Below are 27984 nucleotides of genomic sequence, written 5' to 3'. Positions count from 1 at the left end.
TAAAATTTCGGGGAAAATAAATAAGTCCACGTAGACTTAAGATCAAATACTTTCCCTACTTTCATCGTAGACAAACGAAGACTTTTGCTAATCTCCTCCCTCCCCTCAATGAGTCTACGTGGTTTATGAATGACCCCTTAAGGACACAATCGAAACGTTTTCATGTACGTCTTCGTCTACGTTCCCCTATACGTTCTGAACACACACATTACGGTGTCTCTAGGAAGATTCATGGTGACTACGCATTCCTTTTACATGATGGCTGACAAAACAAGACCTTTCTATGCACTGGAATAGTACACTGTTATTGTTGTAGTTGTTTCCAATAAAAAGAAGTCAAAGGCTTCCGAAACTATCCGCTAGGAGTGCTGTAATAAGCAGGAAAATTTGACTCATTACTTATGCCTAACTAAACACAATTTCCAGTTAGTTCAAGCTGTCAAACCGTTTATTTGAAGTCAGTTTTGAACCTAGTTTTAGGGTCGTTGAATTGAAACTAGAGACAGTTTTGAACCAGATTCTGATGTTAGAATCTCTTGCACATCCCGTGACTAAGTGCAACCAGCGATGTCTGATCTATGGATATCTCCGTGGAGCTACGGATTTAGAGAAATTTTACGGATCTGAAAGCTAAATCTACGGAAATCAGGATATTTCAACAAAAATCTTCGAATTTTATTACTAACTTGATCTATGAAAGTGAAACATGAGAAGACACTGTAAGTTTTAGTTGGAACCTATAACTTATTTCATTTTTATTTCAATGAATTTCATTTCATGGAATTTTCCAATTACACATTTACTTCTTGCAAGTAAATTTGCATGAGCTGCGACGCACCATTTATATGCATCTTATAATATGTAAAATCACAGGGTACTTTTCAATCGTTCCAATAATCGTTTAAAAATAACTTCTTAAAAACGACAGCATGATACAATGCAAAATCAATAAATGGCATCAGATGACAAGTGTCACGTCGAACTTCGATGAAAGCTTACACACTGATCGAAATCTCGGCAAACGCATTTGCTGAACTCGGTATATTTGTTATTTACCGAAATATCAAAATATTATTTTACCAAGTCTCGACCAAGAGCGCTTGTAAAGGGTAATTTTTTGACTGTTTTTTTGGCAACACTGTTTTTGATAGATCACGCGTGAATCGTGTCTTGTGTCATTGTCAAATTTGTTCAGCTCGGTCCATCATTTATATTTTAATCATGAATGGGCATTGGCAAGAAGGTAGAACCACTTTTTTATCGAAAAATTGTGTTCAGTGACGAAGCTAATTTCTGGTTGAATGGATACGTCTACAAGCAAAATTGCCGCATCTGGAGCGAAGACCAGCCAGAAGCATTGCAAAAGCTACAAATGCATCCAAATAAGTCACTGGTTGGTGTTGATCATGGGCCGGTGGCCTTATCCGTGAAATACCGGTTGATATGGTCGAGAGAGTGCGCCAAAATTGGACCTTGCGCATGGGCCATCTGAAGCGGAGTCGGGGCCAATATTTGTATGAAATCATCTTCAAACATTAAATTATATTGATCGTTTTATCGATTCCAACAAAAACTTCATAAATTTTCTAAATATTTTGGGTTTATTTTGTTTTGGAAAAGCAAATCCTATACTTCTTGGAAAATCTTCCTTTAATACTGATAAATCGGTTTCGTATTAAATCGTATTTCGTATTAACGATCTAATTTCGTTATGTCGAAGAGTGTGTAGATGATATTTATCAAACAAAAAAAACATATCTAAAATTAGTTCGAAGTTCCTGAGTACCTGCAATTATGATATCATTATCCCAATGAATGCACATATCGAGAAGAGCTTACGCGGTTGTTAATAGAAATGACATTTAATTATGTCTACCAAACAAACATGAACGAAACTAATATATTTGTATTGATATTCTCACGAATGAACTCAAGAAATAGTCATGTTTCATTTATGGTAACAACTTCTGTCAATATTGATAAAACCGAATACAACGCTGTCCAGAAATTCTTCGCTAACTGTAAAGCTAAGTCAGCGCGTAGAACCCGAGGTCCCGATCCACTCAGCAGGCAAACATCGTTCGTTCAGTTCTCACTCAACTCTCGATTGGTATCAACACGTCATTACGCTATCGAAACCGGCGCGCGTGGCTCGCGGCGAGTTGCAATATTTAAGCCCTTCGTCGACAGTACACGCGATGTTAGACGACGTCAGCAGTATGTTGGCGGTAGCATTAATTGTTTGCAAAGCTGTTCTAATAGCTGGTGAACTATCTCCGCCCGTCCGGTCCGTGTTGGACAACAATGCTGACTCTGTCAGCAAATATTTATAGGTATTTCCAAAGTAGAACCGCGTGCCGTCATGTTTCCAGTATAGTTGGCCATGGCCACACTCGGAGACCAACAACAGCTGACGCGACTTAGCTAATAGGGCGCATTGATACGGTTAAGTGGAAAATTCTTTCGCGAATGATGATGCAAGGCAATGTTAGAAAAAATGATCTGTATGCAAAGCAAAATATGTGTGCGCGCTGTGTTTACCTTTGCAAATTAATTAATTGCCCTGCGGTAGACCGGTCCGGATCGGTGGATGTTCGTAATATATGTTTGTTCAATATGGTTTTACGATTAAGGCCGATCATGTGACGCCAGTGCATGGTGGTGGTCCCTTTCCGGTGGAACATTCAATGTAAAACAATCCAACGACAACGGGGCGTCCCTGGTGTGTGCTTCGGGAATATTCATTTATTTACAATGCCAACCAATGCAACGATTGAGTCGCCAATTTTCGATTGAATCACTGATGATACTGATTTATGCGTGACGGCGCGATATTCTTCCGCATGACCGCACTGAAGGCTGGATGTTGTGACGTTTTTGGAATTAAGGCGGTGGGCTGCTAGCGGTTTCCGATCTTTCAATCGAAGTGCTAATGATTGATTACTTCACGCGTATAAAGTGATAGTCAGCTAAGTCGCTCCAGTGATAAATGTTGGCCTCCGCGTTAAAAAGTGCCGTGCAATCATTCGATGCACTTCGAAACAATCGTAGTGACCGTTGTAATAGACAATGGTGATGTCTCAATTATCGTTCAGTGGCTTTGAATAAGGAAAGAGCACTGTCAGCTCAGAGACAGATGAAAGAGATTCAATGAATATAAAATATTTTCTTCTGCTGCGATTTGCAATCGTTGTTATTCATTCTTATTAAATTTTCAATCGGTTTAATACACTTGGTACTTTGAAAAATTCATAAACGTAGTCACTACAGTATTTTTACTGGATCTGTTCGATATCGAATGTTCTTGGAGGAAGCTTGGGGAGCCATTGGTTCACTATTCTTTCACTGTTTTTCCTTCGATGTATTGTTTTTTTATAAAAGAATATATTTAATAAGGTACATTGGCTTAGATCTAAGATGCCAAGGACATCTCTTAACAGTACTTAAAAGCACACAGAAAAAACTGTGAATTTTACAGGCGAAATAATTCTACAAACGATACAATTCATAACTACTTAACAGATCAAATGTCGCAATACATTCGGCTAACAAGTGCCGCGCTGTATCAATTATTTATCAAGTAGATATGAACTCCTGTGGTTCAGTCAATTAACTGACGTGCTTTGTGATCTAGTGTTTCTCGGTTCAAGTCGCGTTGTTGCTATTGATCTTTTGTTTTCTATTTCATTCGATTTCAAGCCATGTAATTTCCAAATCATGCAGTTTTACATGTTCTTGAATATAAATTAGTGTGAAAAATGACCCTCCATTTATGTGCATTTTATGAAATATAAAATCACACGATTTTTTCGAACTGTGTAAAATAATTTCTTGAATTATAACATTGTTTCATTTGACGGACGACGTATTGTTGTATTATTTTCCTTTTATTGTACATCAGTAGCAGCTGATGGCTTATTCGATCAGAGTGTTTGGCTGTATTTAATCTCTATCTAAGAAGTACTGGGGTTATTTGTGGCTTGTGTAAAAGAAGTGCCATTGTCCTTGGGTCTAGAAATCTTCTTTTCGTTTTTTCACGAGGCTTGCCATAAGAAGCGGCTTGCTGGCTTTCGTAAGTGACATAATCACCTTCTATGGAAATAGAAAGTCACATAAGATGGAATTGGTTTCGTTAAGCGCATGCATACGCATGCGAAAATTGGAAAGGTGTTATTTTTTTAACTTGTTTAAATTAGTCTTAAAAACACCGTGAAAGAACTCAAAAACAATGAGTTTTGGTTGGAATAAATACATTCTACTCCTTTCAACAAATTAACGATTTTCTTGGGTTTCAGGAAGTGCTTTGTCTTACAAAAAGCTAACGGATATAATGATTGTTGGTACACGGAGCCACGATAATTAGTCACGCGATTTTAACTATTGGTATGCTTAGTGAAGAAGATCGGGAGACTCGAAATAAAAGTATCCGGAACTTCAGAGAGCACCATGCTAGAAAATTCAGCAGAATCGTGAACATCGAAGATTTTTTTAAAAAGGCTGCTGTTAACTTCAGACCCTATTTTCGAAAAAACAAAATAAAAACAAACGTTTTGCATTCATTCGAGCAATATTTTGTAATTTTATCATGGAAAAAATTTGAGAAATGAATCGGTGAAGAGATAGTTTTGAAGATGCTTCTAAAAAATCATGATTTTTTATATTTAATAGATATTTTTATTCAAGCCTATTTGCGTACAAGCTTTACGTGGCCGATTGAGCCGATTTTTTAAATAATTTTTTTTGTATTGGATCTCGTTGTCACCCTTTTTCTAGGGGGAGAGGAGCTTCCATTTTCCCCTGCAAGGATTGAGGTGCACTTTGTTCGTGGTTCGTCTCTCATCCATTGCCGTGGTATTGATGTTGATTTCGTTGCTAGTTGCTGTAGATGCGCCTTGTTGTACATTGTTTGCAGTTGATGGTTGGTTGGATGGTAAGCTGTTAACTGCAGCTGGTGTACTTTGTTCTATAGGGGTTACGTTGGATGGTTTCGTTGAAGGGGATACTTCCCTGTTGTTGGTGACTGTCACAGGTGTACTGGGGATGCTAGGGGTTGGTGTGAAGAAAGCACAGTTGTCCTTTGGTGTAGTTGTCTCCTTGTCCAGTTCATCACATGGCTTACCGTAGTGAACAGCTTTTTGGCAATATTGACATGTGGCCATTTGATTGTCATAGGTAACAAGTGATTTGCACGGGATTCTTGTATCCTGACCGAAAGTCACATAAGAAAATGTAGTCCTCTTCAAGCGCATGCGTAACAAAGGTACGCCATTTAGAATACCGGGGAAAAAGTTCTTCCACTTTTCTTTTTTCTATAGAGAGGATTTCTCCGTATTGGGACATAGTTTTGCGAATATAACATAAGGATCGATGACGCTTGAGGAAAGATCATTCACACGCACTTCTATAGCACTATCTTCCATATATACTGGAATGTTTTCGAGCTCCGCCTAGTGCACATTGTTATTGTCTTTTGTGAATTGAATTGCATCCAACTCTTTATAAAACTAGATGTAAACAACATTATTTGTCTTATTGCATTGAAGTAAATGCACACGTTTAATGTCGAGATACATTTGCTCCTTAACCTTCAAGTTCTCGTATCGAAGGTCGAATTTTGCACTGCCTGAGGTCAACAATAATTGTATTCTTTCGTACCGGCGGTAGCTTTTGTTCGTTTTGTTCACTCATTTCGAGATCGTTCTATTGTTCACTACACAATACTGTACTTGGTTTCTTCCGTCCCGAACGTAAGCGGTTTTATTTTATCGACTGACTTGGATGATTTCACATCTCACGAACTGAAATAAATCATGATTTGCGGTGTCAACTGTATCTCAGTGCAGACTAATTAAAAGTCAACAAATCAAAGCAGCATAGATAGAGTGAATGTTTTTCTGGGCCCCAAAGATTCTGTTTGCCTTTTTTTGTGGTTGTTTGAGGTCAAAACAACAATTTTTCATGAAACAATCCACTATTTTGTAAAAACGAAAAGGAAAAAGCTGAAGTCTGGTATTTTACCTGTAAAAAGTGTATGCAAAATTTGAAGAAAAAATAAGAACAGTAGTTTTTGAAAAACGATTCTTGAAATGTACGAAAAAAAACCCAACGAAAAAATAAATGATTTTTAACGTTCTTCAAAACCTTTGTATACCACATGTTCTAAATTATTTCATTAGAAATATCAATAGCCCGACCTCAAACATAATTTTGCGGCATCTATATATCAAATTCGTGCCATAAATGTACGTATATAAGTGTTTTCAGAGAAAATTGTTATACCAGAATTCGCTACCTACAACTCGAACTAAATCTCAAATAAACTTTTTCTTCGAAATAAATTCCAAAGAACGTAAACTTTTTCTCACCTGGAAATTATAACAAGAAAAACTGGCAGCCCCAGCGTTTTACTCTTGTTTCAAAAATACAAAAAATAGAACGGCAGCGTATACCAGTTTCAAATTTGACAGTAGAACTGTTAGAATAAATAAAACTAAAACGATTTTGTGGAGATACGTTGTTCCAGTTTGAGTTCTATTATAGATCGCCCATATAAAGCTTCCAGCTGCTAAATTTACTCTTAATTTAGAAAACCTGATAATTTATTAATAAATCCCTCTTTATTTCAAGAACCGGGCAAAAAAAACAAATAAAAACTAAGTCGGTTCTTCCGAAATAAATGTTTTATTTGGTTAACGTTTTGAGTCGCTGCGGACAAAGCATGGTTTTTTACCCGTTGTTTGTATTCAGAAATATTGAAACGGAGGTTTTAAACAAAGTTGCACCTATCCGACTTTTCCTCCAGCCATATAAAAGATAAATTGAGATTTGGTGAGCTCAATTGGAAGTTACGTTTTTCAATTCAGTTTCAATAAGTTATTGTTACTTCGGATTTAAGAACAGACTTTGACACACATTTCATTCTTATCCACTTGATTGTTAGCCGACTAATGAATGATTTCGTGAAATGCTTTGACTAATGGGATGAAAATTGGTATATATACTCTACGTTTACGAACACCGAACCGTTTGTTTGCTGCTTACTTTATTTACGCAAGTTTGTTTCCCCTCGGATGTCTACAATCCTAACCACCGTGTATAAAACTGCATGACAAAAGAATGCGATATCAGTCCTGATAAGAAATGGCTCTTGAGAACGGTGAAGAAATATTATTTAATCGCCTACTGAGAAATACGTTAAACCTTACATGACACACATCTAGTATTAAAATAAAAATTGATGTGGTTCTTTTAAATTCTTCGATTGAAATGTTGAAAATAGAATGGCAACTCTCGAAATGAGCACGACAGGTTACCTCATACATCCATCCAGCATCAGCATCCCACTATTTATTATTCTCCTGCCAAAACAAGCCACAAACTTCACACGGTTGAATGACATCATTTGCTATCGTTCTCGTGGTTGCTCATTAGCAAATCCAAAGCACACCTGATCCGAGTGCTTTGAGCATCCCGTAATCTCATTGCTGAGCCGGAACTTTTTCGATATACCAAAAGCTTTAGAATATCATCCGGCTCGGATCGCATCGCTGAATTTGTGTGGTTTCAAGCATTTCAGCGTTATTGTTTGTTATTAATCTAACGGGGGATTTGTTCTACTGTGTCTGGTGATTGTCCTTTGCATTAGAAACAGCAGCAGCAGCATCATCACTAGCATCCCAGCATCATTATCTCAGCTCACCGAAAGTAATTTGTTTTATCTTCCCCAGCACAACGAGTGTTTCACCACAGCTAGCTGTCGGATTCATGCTAATCGCCTTAGCTGTGCGGTTTACTGGGACAGCTTGTTTGTGTAATGTGTGATAGTGCATTCAAACAGTACGCGGAACTCATTGTGTTATGTTACCATGGTGCAGCAGGGTGTTGGAGGTGTATCTAGATATATATGCGTTTAAGTAGGCGGTGCCGTTTGATACAGATCATCAATTTGTCAAGAGTGTTCACGATGTCCGATTCTGTGTAATGTTATGTGGACAAACAATTCACGTATAGTGTCAAGCAAAATGAACGCAAAATGATAATCTAGTTTAATTAGATAGTTTCTAAAAAAGTTGCTCCTGATGCGGAATAGAAGGCTGAACTGAATATTTAATTGGTTCTAAAATTTTAAATCACTACGGAACGTGTTTCCGATAGTGGCTGCGTAAAAACCTGTCCCCGAGCACACGTGAAAAAAACAGCAGCTTACAGTTCAACAAAATGGGCAAAACAACGAGTAAACTAGATAAGCGCCGATCTCAGAGTAAGTATACATATCAATGTTTTGATCAGACCGTATCATTCAAGATATTTTTAGAACCACCGATAGAAATCGTTGAGTGCGATACACACGTTCCGTCAAGCGTCCGTCGCCGGCATGTAACGACAATGGAACGCTGTCATTAGTTGTATGCAATTTATGAGATACATTAAAACACAACGTCACGGAACGTTTTGACGTCTGGTAAATGTAAACAATTCGGTATAGAAAGTATTTAACCAATTTTGACGGATGCTGACGGTTACGCAAGATAACGGAACGTCTGAATTATACTTTAAGGTGTTATAACGAATCTGCAAGTTTCGATAGGAGCCAGTTACTAATAAAGGTTCACTTTATTTTGTTCTATTGAGTGGACAACTATTTGCTTCCGGGTAAATATATCCATATATGTATATATCCGAAATTCAAGCAGAACTGTCATGCAAAGACAGTTTATTAATCCTACAACGCAAATTTCGGCAATTGTTAATCAATATTTCAATACGGTGTACCATCATTTTATATTTTAGAACAACTGAGTACTTGTTTTCGACGTCTATTTTTTTTTATTCATTGCAAATTTTGCTATTAATAACGAATGTTTTTAGGAGGTTTGTTTTTTCAAATAGGATCTATTGTCTGAAAGTTATTTTGACAGTGTACAGTAACGTTTATACTCCTTATTGTTTGGTAAATCATCATAAATAGGTTACCTTCAGAACAACGCTTCCAAATCCAGGAAATTTATTTTCAAAATCAGTGTTCAATTAAAATTGTTTATACCGCAAAATTCTCTTCAGTGATGAGACGCATTTTTGGTTGAATGGATATGCCAACAAGCAATTACCATATTCGGAGCAAAGATAATCCACACGTCGTTCAAAAATTACCGATGTATCCTAATAAATGTACTGTTTGGTGCGGTTTATGGGCTGGTGGAATCATCGGTCCTTATTTCTTGCAAAATGACGACGGACGAAACGTTTCCGTGAATGTAAATCGATACAGAACCATGACTAATGAATTTTTGTTGCCAAATCTTCAATATATGGATGTGGACGAAATGTGGTTTCAACAGAATGGTCTATTGTCATACTGCGGCCGAAACAATGGACTTATTTAACGAACATTTTCATAATATGGCATGTGCTTTATTTAAGTTTCAAATCGACAAGCTATTAAAAACCCTTTGAAAGCGATAGAATTGTCACCTGAACCCAGAAGTAGTTTCCGAGCTGCCAAATTTCCAAAAAATCAGCTGGGCTGCAATACGACCGACCGACTTTTACAGCTTCTTATCGGTTCATTCGTTCTGGCGTAAAAATATCAATCAATACCCAACAAAAGACAGATTGGAAATCCTTTCTTCCAATGCAACTGTCTCGGGATGCGATTAATTACATCTCAGAATACGCCCGATTGAATTGACCCAAATTTTTGACTTTGCTCTAGCTCTGTTTTGACAACTTTGTGGGCTCATGTTGTTTCACACGATATTGAGTCCGTTGGTTCGATACCTATTAAGTACGATTCAGACGGTCCGGCTTCTTTCGTCACCGTCACCGGAACGTCAACGTCCGTCACCGTCATTCTGATTCACACGATCCGGTTTCCTATCCGTGTCCGTCATGTCATTTTCTTACACGCAGAATTTGAAGAACTTAGTTTTGCACAATTTTATTTCACTAATACAAAATCTGGGAGCTTTTGAAGCCAATCGATCTGTTGTTTTCCTACCTTTTAATCGAATAAATAACTTTCAAAATTAACTAGAAAGAGGAAAAAACAAAACAATCAGTTCCACTCAACAACGTAACGTACTTTGCAAATCTACTGATAAGTTTAATTACTTATATGTGGTATATTTCGTTTGAGAGTGGGATCTTGACACCGAATACATACATAATAAACGTCAGCTCAATACCGTAATCATATGAATCGTGCATGTGTGCGATAATCACAGTCCGTCAAATATTCTTTCGGAGACATGTTGACGGAGCTTGCCGTTGACGGACGTTGACGTTCCGGATCTCTGCTGGATCGTGTGAATGCGCAAAGGGAAAACTCATTTGACTAATTTTGACGGAGGCTGACGTTCCGGTGACGGTGACGGAAGAAGCAGGATCGTCTGAATCGTACAATAGGCATGTCTTGAGCGGCAGGACGCTCAACATCTGTTCAAATAGAGTTGATACGTTGATTTTCTTCATGAATGATAAGGGACGCTTCTTACGGCACGCTTCCGTGCAAATCGCATCGTTGATTCTTGCGGAAGTGGTGAAGCTCGCATATTTTACCACATCCGCAAATCGCCTGTCAGATCACGAACTTATTTTGTTATTTTAGATAGTTTTATTTTTGGAACAACACAGATAAAAATATTTTGTGAATAAAAAGTTATTTTACAAAAAAATAAAGTTTCTTACAATTTTGTACGTTTCAATATAATTTAATCGCAAAACTAAGCGTTAAATGAAAGATTTTGATAATTTCTACTAACAAGAACAGGTTTGTTGACAGTGATAAACTGTGTTACTGACACACAGATGGTGCTATCATTTTCAAATCCACATGACGTTCATGATGAACCAACTTTGAAAAGACTATCGCCCTTATTCTGAATAACGTCGTATCAATTTTACGATCGTATTTCATTTGTATTCTTAATAACGTTAGCAAAATCAAAGGTAGCTAGGATTCGATCGAAAAATCAATACGTCGTTATTCATGGCGTTTTTCATTGAAAAACACTGGTGGCGTGGATTGCTCTGGTTTTGCACTTTCGAGCAGAAATGACAATGAAACACCGTCAAAAAATTGCACTTCTGCTCAAAAGTGCAAAACCAGAGCAATCCACGCCACCAGTGTTTTTCAATGAAAAACGGCATCAGAATAAGGGCATGTGTGACATTTCATGATATTTCGATTAGTCAGAAAAAAGTGACAGAAATTTGAGTGAAGCTACTTTAATATTTTTCAGAAGAATTGAATGAAAACAATTCCGTGTGTTTATTTATCATTGCGTCTTGATGAACTAAACATTGTACAAGCTCAACAATGGCTTCAAAAGTGTTATCTGCTCTGCTCCATTAAAAAAAACCATTTATTATTTGTCACCTTCAACCGGCAGCAGCAAGAACAATAACCGCATTCAACTTCTGAATACTGGATCAGGATTCGGCAACTGATTATTAGATTGGATCCTAGAACTGAGTTCTAAAACTGAATTCTGGTCCACCTGAATTGTGAATTTAATTTTTGGTTTAGAATTCAGTTTCAGACATCAGTTTCACGATTTAGTTTCAAATAACAGGCTCCGAATTTGATACTATGACTCTGGAACTCAATGCTAACTCTGGACTCTGGAGTTGGTTCCTTGATTTTGGAATTGAATTCAGTTTCTTAATGTAGGTTCGGAACTCGCAACCAGGATTCTGATTTAGAATTTCAACTTCAGAATTCATGAGAAAATTCAGGAAATGAATATGCGATCTGAAATTTGGTGAAATTTAATGACATTTCGATTAGTTAGAAAAAAGTGACATTTAGGAGAAGTTACTTTTGACATTTTTCAAAACAATTTAAAACAAGTCCGTGTATTAGTTAATCATTGCGTCTTGATGATCAAAAACTATTGTACAAGCCTAGCAATGGCTTAAAAGTGTTATTTAGACTCTGCTCCATTGAAAAAGAAAAAAAACTGTTCGTCACCTTCAACCATCGGCAGCAACAACAATATACCGGCAATCGTATTCAGCTTCTGAATACTGTATCCGGGAGCTGAATATTGGATTGGATTCTAGAACTGAATTCAAAAACTTAATTTAGAACCTGAATTCTGAACTTAATTTTAGGTTTAGAATTCAGTTTCTGGCTTCAGTTTCACAATTTAGTTCAAGATAACAAGTTCAGAATTTGAAACTATGACTCTGGATTCTGGATTCTGGAGTTGGTTCCTTGACTAGATTTTCAAACTGAATTGTGTTCCTCAATGTATGCTCGGGACTAGCATCCAGAATTCTGATTTAGGATTTCAACTTCAGAGCTCATGAATAAAATTCAGTATACGATTTTAGGATCTAGACTCTGGTGAAATTTCATGGTCCGAAAAAAGTGACATTTAAGTGAAGCTACACTATGGATTCAAAAAAATTTCGTGTGTTAATTTATCATTGCGTTCTGATAAAATAAACTGTACAAGCTTCATGGCTTCAAAAGTGCTCCTTAGAAAAAAAAATTGGATTGCTGAATTTAAACGTGGTCGTCCAATTGCAAAGGTTACTCCATAAAACATAAAAAAATCCACCAATTTGTTATTACTAATTTATTTACGGTTTTAACCTTTTTAAGGTCATTTGCCGCTCAAATTGTTTATACGTAAATTGAAATTGCGTGAGATAGCTGAGGCCATAAAGATATTAGAGTGCAGTGTTCTCAATTATGCATTTGACCATGAGAAAGATTTCCAAGTGGGTGCCGCGTTTACTCACAGTCCATCAAAAACAGCAACGTATTAATGATTCAGAGCAATGTGTGGACATGTTTACAAGTAATAAATAAGATTTCTTGTGTCAATATGTGACAATGGATGAAACATGGATCCATCACTTGACTTCGGAATCAAAACGATCGTCATCTGAGCAGTTTGCAGCCAATGAACTACACCCGAAGCATCTAAAAGCACAACGGTCACCTGGGAAGGTTATGGCTTCAATATTTTGGGATGCACATGGTTTAAACTTCATCGACTATATTGTGTTGATGTAGTGGACTTTGTTTAACAATGATTGCACTTTAAGCTTTGGAAAACTTGTTATGATGGCTTAGTAATGGGTTTAGTAGTAATGGGTTTACTAGTTGCAATTAAAAAAGACTTTTTCGTAGTTTCTACGCAGGGTTTACCGTAATGAACAGGTTGTTCACAGAATTGATATGTAATCAACTGATTCTCGTAAGTTACAGAAGATTTACGAGTACCTTGACCAAAATTCTCGTAATGAAGAATATTCCATTCCGATACCACGAAACAAATAATTTGTCACATTTTCCGTTCAATATAATTTCACATCGCTTGAAATCAATGAAGATTGAATTTGGTTGCGGAGGTTAATGTACCGTTTAACAGATTATCCCGAAGGTGTTCTATTGTTCACAGCATTTAATTGTCTTTTTTTTTTGTCGGCTAGCGTCTTGCGCCCGTCAGTGCTTCGGATGAGATACGCTCCAATTGAGTGGAAACTATTGTTGTTGTTTTCATGGCACTGTTTAATTGGTTTAAAAAAAGTGCACTTTTTCGGTCCCAATTTCAATTCCATATCAATCCATATTTATTGCATATGCCATTCAATATTATGATTTCATAACTAATTCCAATGATATCAATTGCGCAATTGATACACTGATCTGATGCACAAGTTGTTTTGAGCCATTAAATTAAACTGTCTACAGATTGATATTGATGCATTTCTATTTCGAGAATAGATCGTACGAATCCATGTACAAGCAAACAGACAATAAATTGCTTACTGTAATCGTTCAACATACGTGTGAGTTTATATTGAATATGAATTAATAACAATCATAAAACAATTTGCTTCTTTATGCACACATCGATAATGCCTGGTTCTTGAACATTTACAGTAGTGCATACAGCATACTGAGTGGTGAGTCAATCATATTTGGTGTAAGGTCAGTACTTTTGTTCAAAATGTTTGTTTCTATGTATCATTTGTGATACAACTGAATTTAGTCGAGCATTGTTTGTTGGGTGGTTAACGAATCGTATGAAACTTCTATTTGAATAGGTATTTATTCATGTCAAATATTTGTGATTATCGAATGTTGGTTAGTAGAAGATTTTGCTGAGTCCAATACATGGTGCTTGCATGCATGCAATAGAACTTATAACCATCATATTGAAATCAGTGTTGGTGATCAGGCACGACTGATTCACATTAACCCAAATTGATAAGATATATTTTATCGATCGAATAAGTAACTCTGTGTAGGCACAAACTAGTGAATATGTGTAAATCAATTTGACGTGAATCATTGGGAGGTTTAGTGTCAATCCGTTAACGAGAAAATTTATGTCTTGTTCATGAGGAATCTGTAGTATTCTTTTTACTAACGTTTGACAACATTAGTGGAAATGTTATTCGAGGTATAGGAAGTCACCCCACCAGGTTTGTTTGAAAACGGGCTCGGGAAATTGTCTGAAAAGTGGACAAAAGTTATAGAAAATGTTGAATAGTAAATTGAATTATATTTTCTGTACTGATTTTCAAATAATTCATGATCTTGCAATTTTGTATAGACCCAATACCTATAATATGGGCATACCTTCAGTTCTTTTAAAAATCATTTAATATCTTATTTGAGTCATTGAATATCTGGACGAAAAATAAACTTATTTATCATGAAATCATATTAACGAAATAATAATAATGAGTACTTAAAGGGAGGCTTGTTTGTTGCACTTAAAAGAAAAACTTGAGACACAATTAATCCGATTTGCTTTTGATGAAACATCGAACTTTTCTTCGAATACCTATCATCATAATTTCTACACTCTGTTGGCTAACCTGAATCGCCATTTCATTCAATCCTCTATTCGTTTCGGTCTCATCCCAAGTCACCTCTCAACTCTTCTTCAACTTCTGTTTGACAGTTTCCAAATATTTCTCAATGGCCGGAATTGAAGGCTGTAGGTTGGATTGATGTCCTTTTTGGGAAAATCTACCGCATTGCCTCGATGCCACTGTCACATTTCTCTATTGTGAGCTGTAATACGCTTTTCTTGGCGCTCCTGTTTGTATATTTGGCAATCCATAGTCTTGTTTGCCACGTAAACCAGGGTTGTTGTTCTCGGCTTCAGTTACCTTGCCATGACGGACTTCATATCTTCAAGGTGAGGAAAACGTCTGAATGAACCGATAAACGGAATACAAATCCTGCACCAGAAAGCTATGCCGCTAGTGGTTTGATTATCAAAGAGAAAGCCATCTCGGTTGGTTCAAGTCCAGAGCTCAGTTCCAGTTTGAGTGTCAAGAATTCAGTTTCTGAATATAGTTTCAGGTTCAGAATGTTTTGTGCACCGTTCGCAGTGTGAGTTTCGTTTCAAACAAGGATCTAGCATTGCAGAAATGAATTACGTGTTGCATTTTGTTAGTTTCATTCGTTGAAATATGCACATCCGCAATGAAATAATCAACATTAAAATTCAATATGTTTTTTTCAATTTTTATCAATGTGTTGTTATTTTACGAGCAGTTAGCACCGCCGCTTTGTGAATAATCTGTACACGAGATCATGTAAGAGGAAATCCCTTCACAAAAATTGCTTCAGTATTAAATCAATCCGAACGGAGAACAGTTGTGCTGTGAGACGTTCGTAGTGCGAGTTTCACTTCAAACAAGAGCAGATGCCGATCCAGCTACTGGTCATTTGCTTTGGAGCAAAATGCACCGAAAAATGCACAACGATCGTCAAAACTCTACAAAACAGTCTATCAGAATTACTTATCTGTTGAAATATGCAAATCAGACTTGAAAACAATTGAATTCTGATAGATTCTAAATGTTTCGCAAACATGGTTTCTCGCATTTTAAGGGAGAGTGATAAGTTTTTGATCGTGAATATCTTTTTTTTTTATTAAACGAGTCAACATATATTTTTCTCCACGTCATTGGAGATTTGATCAGTAATTTATGTCCGAATTTTCAGGAGTATGAGATAAATAAAAATAACTCAAAATTAAAGTTTTCTGAAATGTTTGATAAGTAAAGAAGGTAAAAATTCGCTTGTTCGTTTATTATAAGCACCTAATTGACTTATTCAGTTCAGACCAGAATCCAAGTCCGGAATCTAATCCCAGAGTTCAGCTCAGAAAATTAGTTTCACAATCCTAGGCCAGATTTTCTTTTTCATTTCCAGAATTCAGATCTAAATTTCTGTTCCTCATCTAAAATCCAAGGCTAGAATTGAGTTCAAGAATTCTGAACTCAGTTCCATAATGCAGGTCTTGAATTTAGTTCCGCAACTTTGGAAGTGTAACTGAATCTAGGAACTAGATTCTGAAGATTTTTGAACTAAATTCCAGATCAGGATTCTTGAACTGAATTTTGGAGCTAAATGCTAGATCCAAATTTGAAAACTGATTCCTGGACCCGAGTTCTGTAAGTAAAATTCAGACGCAGACCAGAAGTTCTGTATTTTGAAGAGTTCCAGAGTTTTGTTTTGGAATCGGATTAATAATTCAGTGCCCAACCAGAATCCTAGAAATTCAGTTCCACAACACAGGTTCGGTGATCTGTTCAGCAATCCAGATCCAGAGTTCACGTATAGAATTCAGTTTCACAATTGAGGTTTGTAGCCGACGAAATTAAATTAATATCCCAAATGTATGCAATTACATCTTTGTATATACTTGCAATGCTTGGATTTCGATATTTAAGCTTCTTTTCGCCAAACTTGTGTTCAAGTTTTGTATGCAAGCAGTTATCTTTATAGCGTTAAGTTTCTCTACCATTCTGCGATTTCGGTTGAAGCGATAAACTTTTTCTCATTATCAATCGAGTTCATCTTATTTAAATTAGAAATTAATATTAAGCACTCAAAATTTACCCTGGGGTAGTTGTCAATTTCTCAGACGAAACGACATAACATAAAATTTCATCCGAGCTTGCATGACGCGAAATCAGACCATACCAATTAAAGCTTCAGCTTAATTTCGCTTCGATTTATAGATTCGCATGCTTTCAACAGCTTCGCTTTTGCATCGATTGACCAATCAGAGCGATGCTTTCCCTTTGATATATCGCTTACTCCTTCAAAATCGTCGTATATGGCAGGGAAATTTGGTATACCAGCTATTTTTAGCAGACAAAATAGGACACTGCTCGCTACTAATCAGAATTTCAATCATTTATAATTGAAAATACATGGCTTGATACATTCAAATCGAAACTAATAAATATTTCCAATCAAATGATGAAATAATATTAATAGTTGATACAAAATAGACTGAGCTGTAAGTGTTTGAAACCTGATCACATCTACGTGTGTTTTTCCTTGAGTTTCTGATTTGCACCCCTATATAGAAAATAAAGATATGTTCCACATCAAAAAGCCTTGGTATTACATTCCTGTAGTGGAATTTGACCTTCTGTTTCAACAGACTTCGCGGCCGATTCAGAAAGTACAGAACCATTGCATGGCTGGTGCTACGATTCTACTGACACTACGAATCCTTCCAGCTCGGGGCTCGAACATACGACAATTGGTTTGTAAGACCAGTGCCCTATGCATTGAACCAACAACCCGGGATTAACCATATCAAACCAACTCAATTAACAATCATTTAAAGAAAGATATTACGAGCACTAGCAGTTGAATTCTAGTTACATTGAATAATGAGCCATTGTTTGAAGCACACACGTTTAACTCTCGAACTATACAAGGTATACAAACATATAACAAAGTTGATAAAACAAGAAGCATTACAATGGGCTGGACTTGTAGTTAGAATGCATGAAGAAAATATGGTTTAGTAAATAATCTGGAACCAGGTTGATGGCTACGGAGTTGACATACCCACTCGCTTTATATGTGGAGTGAAGGAAACCGCGCGTATGGAGACATAGACGGCTTAAAATCTAGTGTTCTGGGAATCTAGGTTTCTGGGATGAAATGAGCGCCATTATAATCGTTTGCAAAAAATCAGTTTTTCGAAAAATATTCGTTTTGAATAAATCCAAATCGATTAAAAACCAAAAACTCTATTAATATCAATCTGATGATGGGAAGAAATAGATAAATAAATCAATAAATAAATAAATTTATATTCTCCAAAAATTGTATGCCCCAACGTAGTGTTTCTATAGGTAATATGAAGGGTGATTTTTTAAGAGGTGTAGGATTTGATTTTCGAAAAACTGAACACGAAAACTTTGAGAATAGTCTTGATTTCTCATGTACTATTCAAATACGACCCCTCGATGATTTCGGTTCACCGTCAGTTGTAGTTCAATTATTATTTGAAACAAAACAACAATCGTCGAATCGCTACATGCGTCGTTACAATGTTTGTTTATGTAGTACCAATCCTAAGCTGCAATATGAAAGAAATCTCGGTATTTTGCTGCATGACGAGTAAATCTTGGAACTTGAAAAATCAATTAAATTATTACTAAGAATATATTCAATTTGTTATAATCTTATCTTACGAAGCATTAAAGTGAATGGAAGTAACAAAATATTTTGTGTGATATGTTTACAAATGTTTACTTCCTTCCAAACTTGTATTGTTACTATGGTATTTTACCGTCATTTTCAAATGTTTATCGACGCTTACTAACGAAAGGTTAACCAAAGTACACTATTACTAAGTTCACTGGCTCACGACTACTGATCCGATATTTTTCGATGGATCATATGGAACATTGTAATCTCGAGTTTATTTTTGGATTGAACGATCAATATAATTTAATGTTTGCAGATCATTTATTGCTGTTGGCCGCGGTTTCGTTTTAGAAGGCCCATGCGTAAGGTCAAATTTTGGCACACTCTCTCCAACATAGCGGCCGGTATTTTACGAATAAGGCCACCGGTCAAACAGTAACTTTTTTAGGTGCACTGCTAGATCTTGCAATGCTTCTGATTGGTCTTCACTTCAGGTGCGGCAATTTTGCTTGTTACCGTGAACAAAATTTTCCGATAAAAAAGTGATTCTTCCTCCAACTTTGCCGGCGCATATTCATTCGCATATCAAAATATGTACCAAACGACGATTCATGATGAAATTTTAGACCAAACCGAACAATTTTGACAGTGACACAAGACATGATTCACGCGGGATCTGTCAAAAACAGTGTTGCCAAAAAGATACTAGCAAAAATTCACCCTTTTTTGTTCGAATTTTCGACATTTTTCCTAAACTTTATATTCTTAGGTTTTGTTCAATAAAATGCTATAAGATGAATTGGCGAATGGTTAGTCTGCAAATAGTAGTATGGATATTTCTTTCCACATTCAACTGACGGTGGTATTTTCATAATAATCACTTAAAAATTAAGTCTTCCGCTACCCAGAATTAATTAATATAATTATTTTTCAAGTCGAAACCCATCCACAATACACAAAAAGAACGGTTTCATTAGTAATCTTTCAGTTTCCATCGATACACAGTCGGTTCCTAAACCCATATTTTGCATTTAAATAGTCGATTGGCATGACAAGCTGCTGGGTCGGTTGGACCGCGGCTTCCGAGCGTTGCAGTAATTATTATCATTATCACCCGCAACTGTCACGTTTATCGATATTTACGATGCCAGGCATTATCGTCTGGTGGCACCAATCAACATTATGTCGCAGAGTTGATACACCGGTGTAATGAGTTGAACATTGTGCCTGTTTTTTTTTTCACTGAAACGCTACAAAAAGTATGCATTCAAGAAACAGCTGTTCGATGGATTTCAATGATTTAACAATACTCGTACCATAGATTTGGCGAATGGGTATTCGACAGAGAATGCAGTAATTATTTCTCTCGCAGTATATTGCTTAACAATAGCATCTCATAATCAATGACAACACCATTTTAGTACTTTGCATCAGAAAAACGTATGGCAACCGTAACCGCAGTCTTATCTGCTATCTTTGTTATTAAAATGATAGCACACATCGCAAAAAAAAAACGCTTTGCATGTGATGAAAAACTGAAACAACTGTGCTTAAACGTACCTCTCTGGTTGAACTCCACCAGATTTGTTCTTCCAGGGAGTGACAGTTTTTTTTCGCTGGACTCTCGATCGTTGTCGTTCAAGCAGTTGATATTCCTGTGTGTACCGAACGAAAAGAAGTTTATTAACTTTGCATTTGTCCAGTTCACAGTGACCAAGCAGTGGTCTGTTGATTTAGTTCCATTTCGAACGAGGATAATCGCAGATCGGCAGTGGGGTTTTTCCTCTGTTTTTCGGTTTAACTCGACTGAGATTTTAATATTTTTATTTATTGAAACCAAGTAGAGTGTGGATCCTGAAGAATAAATGAACGATATTTAATACAATCATTGCCGACACAGAATGTCTCGTCCTACGGTATCCCGTTCTCAAAGTTTACTTTCTCCTTTCGAAGGTATATCGTGGAGTCACAAATTTGGATCATTAAACCGGAGAAGAAAAAATGCGCCAATGGTTATTACTTCCTGTCCCCACATGGATGTTTCCGACTGGCTAGCGAGACTGGACCTGACAGAATATCGAGGTGAGACGTCGTAAAAAAATAATCAATATATGTATAGTGCCCAAAATCCTGGGATTTGATATTTTATTCCAGATAAGTTCAAGCTATTCAATGGAGTTGAAGACTTTCTCTACCACAGCGAGGCCGACATCAAAAAGCTTGGAATACGCAATAATGCCCATCGAGCACGAATCATTAGCAGTTTGGTTGCGCTACGAGAAAAATCATCAACAGGTAAGTGACATCTAATCAAGGATGAAGAGTCCACAACAACAAACATAATACGTGTGTTGCGGGTATGACATTGAATTTCTCCCAGCACTAAAAGTGAACTGCTGATGATATCAAACGATAGCAGCCTAACGCGTTCCGTTGTCATGTTCGCTAATTTAATTGCTTTGTATAAACACCGGGCAAAGGAAAAGTCCAGATAACAGACTAGAGGTACCTACATTTAAGTCGGATGAAATAAAAAAGATCTGCCAGAGAAGATAGCTGGAAGGGACTTTCTCACACTAACCGGCACAGCTTGCAGTGAGTGGCAATGTGCGATGTTTGCCCTCCAGCAAAATACGGCTGACCGTGGCTTCATACATTTTCAACGATACATTTTGAAAACGGTAATGCGCCGGTTGCTATTTCGGAAAGTTTCAAGTGTTTTTAGAAAACTGTGCTCAGCAGAAATATCTCATTCTTGTCACGTTTAATTTGTCAGTAGAATATATAGGTTTTTGGTGCTGCATGACAAGGAAGTTCCGTAGCAATTTGTTGACACTTCAAGGTTTTGAGCAAGCACAGATTGCACAATTTTTCGCAATACTTGCAAAATTACTGTCCTTGTTTACTTTATAAACAGACTTTTTATAGTTCTTTATTTCTATAAAAGACAAACTCCCATTACACAACACCAAGATGACCGGTGTTATCGATTGGAATTATCATATCAATGCAAAAAATAACGCATGCCGGTAAACTTCTAACAGCACATCGGATAACGTACGCTTAGACGTACTTCTGCAGTATCGGTTAGTCATTTCATTCGAAAACATCTTTCCGCCCGCAATGAGAACAAGTATCAGAAAACAGCAGCAGTGCGTCCTGAAAGCACTGTGCTGTGTTCCAATTCCGGGTGATTGCAATTTATTCACCATGAAGTTATCGAAAAAGTTCGTTGACCTCAGATCTAATTATAATAAATCCTTTCATCTCCACAGGAAGCCTGAAACATGTTGATACGTTGCGAAAAACGATGCGGCACAGCGTGGCAGTGGAACCGAACAAATGTACCAGGAATAACGAGGATATGCCGTAAGTAAATTCGAAAGCAAACATATCAAAAGCTCACGAGCGCGGGTGGTTCATTTTACGCAATGGGACTTTATGCTCAGATGGAAGCTTTATAGAAAGCATATTTTAGACATAAAGTTGTATGGCAGAAATAATACTTTTATGCAACATGATATAGAAAAGCTGCAACGCACAGTGATGCCGGGGTGGCAGAAACCCAAAAAAATTTTCTTTTTCTTTTTATGAAACATTGTTGTTTTATGATCATCAGCGCAAACGAACTGATATGGACGGTCATCGATTTTTTTCGATGGAAATAATAACTTATCGGTGCATTTAACCGGACGTTTCGACTTACTAAGGTGATCTGTCATCCTCAGCGGCTAAAGACTGTCCCGGAAAATATGGACGCACCTTGATTTCGCTGTAAATAATTCACAAGTGTTAGATATTCAAATTTTATTCGATATACTGATAACATTAGACCACAACAACAGAATACAATTCTCAACATTTCCTACTTAGCCATTGTAGACTAGCTGGCGCACCTTCTTGCGAACGTTCCTCATTAAATTCCGTACAGACTTCTTGGCGACAAGTTTTGACACTTCCAATCTTTTTCGAACTGTTGAATGGTTTCGGCTGCCGAGACATGTTCCCTAAGATGTGCCTTCGTTAATGCCCAAAATTCTTCAATTGGTCGAAGTTGTGGGTAATTTGGTGGATTTCATGGGACGAAAGTGACATTTGTGGTAGTATACCATTCTACCGTTGATTTCGAGTAGTGACAAGAAGAAAGATCTGACCAGAAGAAAACAGGATCAGTCGTTTTTGTAAACATTCCTTGATGTATATTTCGCTGTTCATTGAAGCAGTGGTGATGAAGGGTTTCGAAATCTTACCACAGCTACAAATTGCTTGCCAGACCATAGCTCTTACCAAATTTTTCGACTTCAATCGATGTCTCGGACTGGTTTAACACTTGCCCTTCTCGTACTGTATAATATTGTGGTCCTGGCAAGGATTTGTAATCGAGTTTCACTTAGGTTTCGTCGTCCATGATTATGCTGATCGATCCTTCTTGTTACGGACTACGTTTTGGTTGTTTCTGCTTCTTATAGGTTCGAGGATTCAAACGTTCTTTAGCACGAAGAACATTGACTTCAAAGTGCCCACTTTTTTTGGCCACATCGCGAACTAAAACCTTCTTCTTTTGCTCGAACGCCTTCAGTATACGTTTATCCAACTGAGGGTTAGCAGAACCTTTTTTCGACCCGTTTTCGGTTTATCCTCAAAGGTGTTATCCTCACCAAACTTCCTGATTGCATTTCGCACGGCTTTTTCACTTACTCGTTCCATTTTTGCTATCATTCTCAGTGACAGTCCGCGTTCTGTGCACCTTTTGTACACAATTTTTCGACGTTGTTCTGCAGAAAGTCCACGCATTTCGAAACAAACTGATGAAAACGAATAAACAACTGCACAAATGGTTAGAAAAAAGTGTAAACAACAGGACGCAACCATAAAAATTGGCAGATTCTGAACCATTGCGAAATGGCAGCTGGGACAGTCTTTAATCCTAGTTTAATGGACGATCATGAAAACGAAACTTTAATTCTGACGCCGATGTTTTGGAAACATCCATAGATATTCTCATTTATACAGATTTTTTTCCTGTTTTTGAAGAGGTAAAAAGTAATTTCATGTTGAATTTCAGGAACTGAACACCTGCTGTGGTTACTGGAGGAGTATCTAACGGAGACCAACATCTCTCAGAAGTACATGATCAATTTCGCAGTTGAAGAATTATTGAATTTGAACATGTGTCCATCACAGAATCTGGGCTGTTCAACACTCGAGAAGTAGCAATTACGGTTGAATTACTTTCATTTGAACTTACGGCCACTGACAAATAATTCTTGGCCGTATTGATCGTCTTATGGCAAATACTCACTAGCAGTTTCAGAGCAATCAATCAATCCAATTCATGATGCACAATCTGACGAAAACCCCTCTCATCCGTAAACGACACTGACTGTAATTTCAAAACTAGTCTCAGCAGTTTTGGTGATGCTAAACCTGGTCATTCCGGGTACTTAGTTGTGTCACCGTTCTATATCCTAAACCCTAAATCCTAAACTATTTCAGTTAACCTTTCTCAGGAGCGGGTTTGATTCGACGGTTTATCTTACGTTGTATTCAAGATTATGCCTGAGACTAATTTTTTAGTATCCGGAAGCGCCTTCAATAAAAATCGTGATTCAAACAGTGTATCTATTTATTATCTATTCACTGAAAACGAAGGTCGAGAGGCATTCCTCGAGATTCCTCGATTATATTTTGTCATATTGACACTGTTAATTTCGTCGGGTGCATCTTTCGGGTGCATCATTTGTTTGAATTCTGTGTGTGCGGGTGAGTTGGAGGCCTTTTTTTAATAAAATAATAAAGTTTTAATTTTTTTAAATCTAAACGCGAAATGTTCACGTAGGCCATATCATTGCCACCGTATCATGAAATCAAAATGGTGACCTATATTTTGATCTGGCGGGCTAGAAGACTAGATGGAATGTACCAGCAGTTCCATTGTTTCATTAGAAGCTAGAATTTTCGATAATTAGTATATAATATTGATTAATATTGTGTAGTATATCAAGTTTTTAAAAATTACTCATAGCTTGGATGTATTAAAACTTCCCCAACTTTTTTCTACATTGAATCCTGTCTTTGGTTTTAATTCATATCAAATTTATGAACCACAAATTTTAAATTCGAAACTTTTCATAAAAAAAACGAACATGTCACTGTTTGTTAACTTCGATGCAGTAACATGGCGACTATATCGTTTGGTATAGCAACCAACCCGATCAGATGCACATAACTGAAGCATAACACAAGTATATCAACAGTTGATATGTATAACAATTTGTGTTATTTTGAGATATTTAACAATTGAAAACTGTTGAAAGTTAAAACTTTTGATAGAAATATAACAACAAAATCAGTTATGATGTTTTATTTTCATTTGCAAGACCCATGACAACGTTCATTATTAGAAAAAAAAGAGTTCTTCCGTTGCTTTATATCGAACAATAATGATCAGAATTTCAAAAAACTAAAAGAAGAAATCAGATCACTAAATAAATTATTCATATAATAAAAAAATCATTCAACAAATTTGGATTGAAACGATGCTAAAAGTTGGCTGTTATATAGTTTTTCTGTGTTAAATTTGCTATCGAATTTATTACAACTATTGTTATAAATTCCTAAATTATGCTTTCGGACTTCTTTAGTTATATCAAATTCAATAATAATTGTGATACAAACGTTTTAAAATCTGTTACGATTTTGTTTCCGCTAGAGTCTTTTTTGTTATGATTTTTGTTTTTGTAACAGCTTAACATACCAGCCAGAAATATCTCAAAATTTGTTACAAAATATTTCTGAAATAAATTACTCCAGTTGTTATAATTCTGTTATTCCCATCTGATCGCTGCTCGAAGAGTATATTTTTTATCATTTCAAGGGATCGTTCAACATTTGGTAACTTGTGGTGAATCGCTTACAGACAATTTTAATGCCGATTTTTCTTCAGAGTGACTGGTCGTGTCGTCGGTTAAACTATTGTTTTTAATGCATAATTTTAGCTGTTTTTTACATTTATCGATCCATGACTTAATTGGTAAACACTGACTGGCTGATTTGTCAAAATCAAATGGAAATGGGGACACACACACATATTATGATCTAGACGAACTGAGTCGAATAGTATATGACACTCAGAACGTCGGGCCTTTTTTCAAAAATCGGTTCTAACAGTGATTGCAAAGTGACTAGTCGAAAATGAAACGTAAGGAAAATATCCTAATATTTCAACTTGGGATTGACTATTGTTTTGTAACTGGCTTTGTTTTGTAACTGTAACTTTGTTTTTTCATCTGACTACAACAGTAGTTTTCATTACAAATAGTACGAATGGCATGACGTTACATGCAATCTTTCAATGTTCACTTTCCTAAAGGGAGTATTTAGCAGCAAATCGGTGCAACTCATGCGCACTTCGGTAGCTTTCGCGGATAGACTCTCACATGAATCACCCTCCGGTTGGTAGTTCTTTTTTATGATTTTAGCTCGCTGGGCTGGGATAACATAAAAATCCTACCGTGTATTCATAACAATACATTCTACCAACTAATGAATTAAACGAATTGAACGAGGGATAACAACGCAATGAGAGCATGCAACTTACACGCGTGTTTACGTTGCCGCGGTTGTTGTGGCTGGGGTGCGTTTTTGTTGAGTTTCCCTCTTCTTTTGCTGTTTTCTTTCATTTCTAGATTCCTAACAACATGTCAAACTGCCTCACCAGAGTGTGGAATTTATTTCAAACGTCAATGAAACTCAATAATAAATACAGGTAAATACTACGAAACCCCTCAACGTAGCAAGAATGAGTCGCATCATCTGACCTACAGAATGCTTGGCCTTCAATACGACCATACTGTCGCCGTATTTTCTTGATTCTTGATGAATGAATCATCCTTTCCATGCAGATTTGTCATCTGGCATCCTAAACAAAAACACAAGTGGCCAGTCTCGTTCGCACAAAACACTTTCATCGTCAGCACCTCCACCAGCACCACCTGCAGCAACCTCATGCTATTGCATGGATTTGAGTACCCTTTTCCAGGAGTAGTTTGGTGTACGATTCGTAGTACTACGAAATGTGCACATGTGTAGGCACAAAACACACGCTGAGAGAAAGGATCCCCCGTCAGCACGTTCTGCTCTTATCAAAAGTTATCGAGCCTCGGAAACAGCAAACGTAGAAATCGCGCCTCTCATCCTGCCAGCCAGAATCCACTCAGACCGGACACACATACATAAAAACTTGGGTTGAGTGCTTGCATGAGTGCTGCTCATTCTCATGATGGTGTTAGTGCTCGGGATCGGAATTCTCAGAGGAATTCAGGACTTCCCAGTCGGTGGGAGCCATCCACAGTCCAGAAGTGCGTTTTCCCGTGTTCGGTAATGTTAGTTTGTTCTTCTCGGTCTTGCTGGTGAAAATTCAGCATTTAAGTTTTGGTTTTCCATCTTTCTTCAGTGGAAATTCAATCTGTTCTCCATTTTCAACCATACAGTTTTGTTTTGTTATGCATCTAAGCAACTGCCATTGAGTTCTAATGTGAAATAAGGATATCATTACTCTTAGCTGTAAAAAGTGGGTGGGAAAATTTTTACAAGGGGTGTAAAAACGGTGTCTTCGTCAGGAAATTTTCCGTGCTGTGTCCGAAGTGAGTATCATCTTTCCTGGATGGATAGTGTTTGTATGTTTCTATGGATAAAGCCAAACAGCATTCATTATTGAATATTTGATGAACAAGAAAAGTTTCCCTCATAAAATTACAAATCCATAAAAGCAAAGAGAAAGTTTTCCTCAGCAACATAGGTGCACCACCCATTCTTCGTGTATTGGATAAACCTCAATTTCCACCTACGCAATCCCAGTTGGTGGTGTGACAAACTGTTTGTTGTCCGAGCCCCTTGTGAAGGATACGTTTTGACCCGTGCACTGCCAGACTGGCTCGTATATTCCTCATTTCACCGAAGTGACACCGCAAGCAATTAGAGTTTTCACCGGAACGTTATGTTCGACGTAGAGGAAACGATTGTCCCGTGATTTAAGGTGTGTATATGATTTTCCTAGTTTTTTCTAATTTTCTTTTCACCGTTTGTATAGGAGCTCCCGTGTTTTCTCAATGAAATTGGTTGAGTTACTCTCGCCGTGCAAGAGTTTTTTCTTCTACTCACAGTTTCAGTATACAAACGCCACTTTGTTGTGCGAAGAGAGTGAGTGTTAAGTTCTGTAGGTCTCTGCAATTAGTTTATTTCCGCGAATCTTAGAGGATTTGTTTTGAGACACTCAAAGTAAAAAAAAAAACAATTATTAGCACTTTGATACCGTTCGTTTAATTGTAAATGATTTATGACTCATTCTATTCTAAAGTCATTGAGATATTTCAGATGCCTCCCTGCTCCAGTTCTTGTATTCAACTTTCAGAAAAAAAAGATTATTATCAAGAAATCTGCGTACGAGAATGAAACTTGATTTCCACCCCACAACGTGAAAGCCCCCTCTTAAAAACAATCCATATTAAAGCTGAGTTGTATAATTTAAGCACGTTACAGCA

The 27984-nt window shown here is 36.9% G+C and overlaps 1 protein-coding gene across 10 annotated transcripts in view; it reads left to right on the top strand.

Annotated features, from left to right (window-relative positions):
* The first annotated feature begins 2249 nt into the window (after positions 1-2249).
* LOC131429904 (SH2 domain-containing protein 3C) overlaps positions 2250-27984 on the top strand; it is an 83272-nt gene continuing 57537 nt past the window's right edge. For 2 of the 10 annotated variants that reach the window (XM_058594347.1, XM_058594346.1), the window contains exons 1-3: positions 20329-20524; positions 20597-20737; positions 21718-21811. In XM_058594347.1, the coding sequence (XP_058450330.1) occupies positions 20344-20524; positions 20597-20737; positions 21718-21811 (416 nt within the window). In that variant the 5' untranslated portion in view covers positions 20329-20343. Of the gene's footprint in view, positions 2266-7727; positions 8261-20081; positions 20100-20328; positions 20525-20596; positions 20738-21541; positions 21633-21717; positions 21812-26788; positions 27480-27984 lie in introns of those variants that run through there. The other 8 variants (XM_058594351.1, XM_058594350.1, XM_058594354.1 and 5 more) reach the window with 5 other exon arrangements.

Source organism: Malaya genurostris, chromosome 2, assembly GCF_030247185.1.
Source record: "Malaya genurostris strain Urasoe2022 chromosome 2, Malgen_1.1, whole genome shotgun sequence".
Taxonomy (NCBI): Eukaryota; Metazoa; Arthropoda; class Insecta; order Diptera; family Culicidae; genus Malaya; species Malaya genurostris.
Note: the sequence above shows the minus strand (reverse complement) of the source record. Positions and strands in the feature narration are given on the sequence as shown.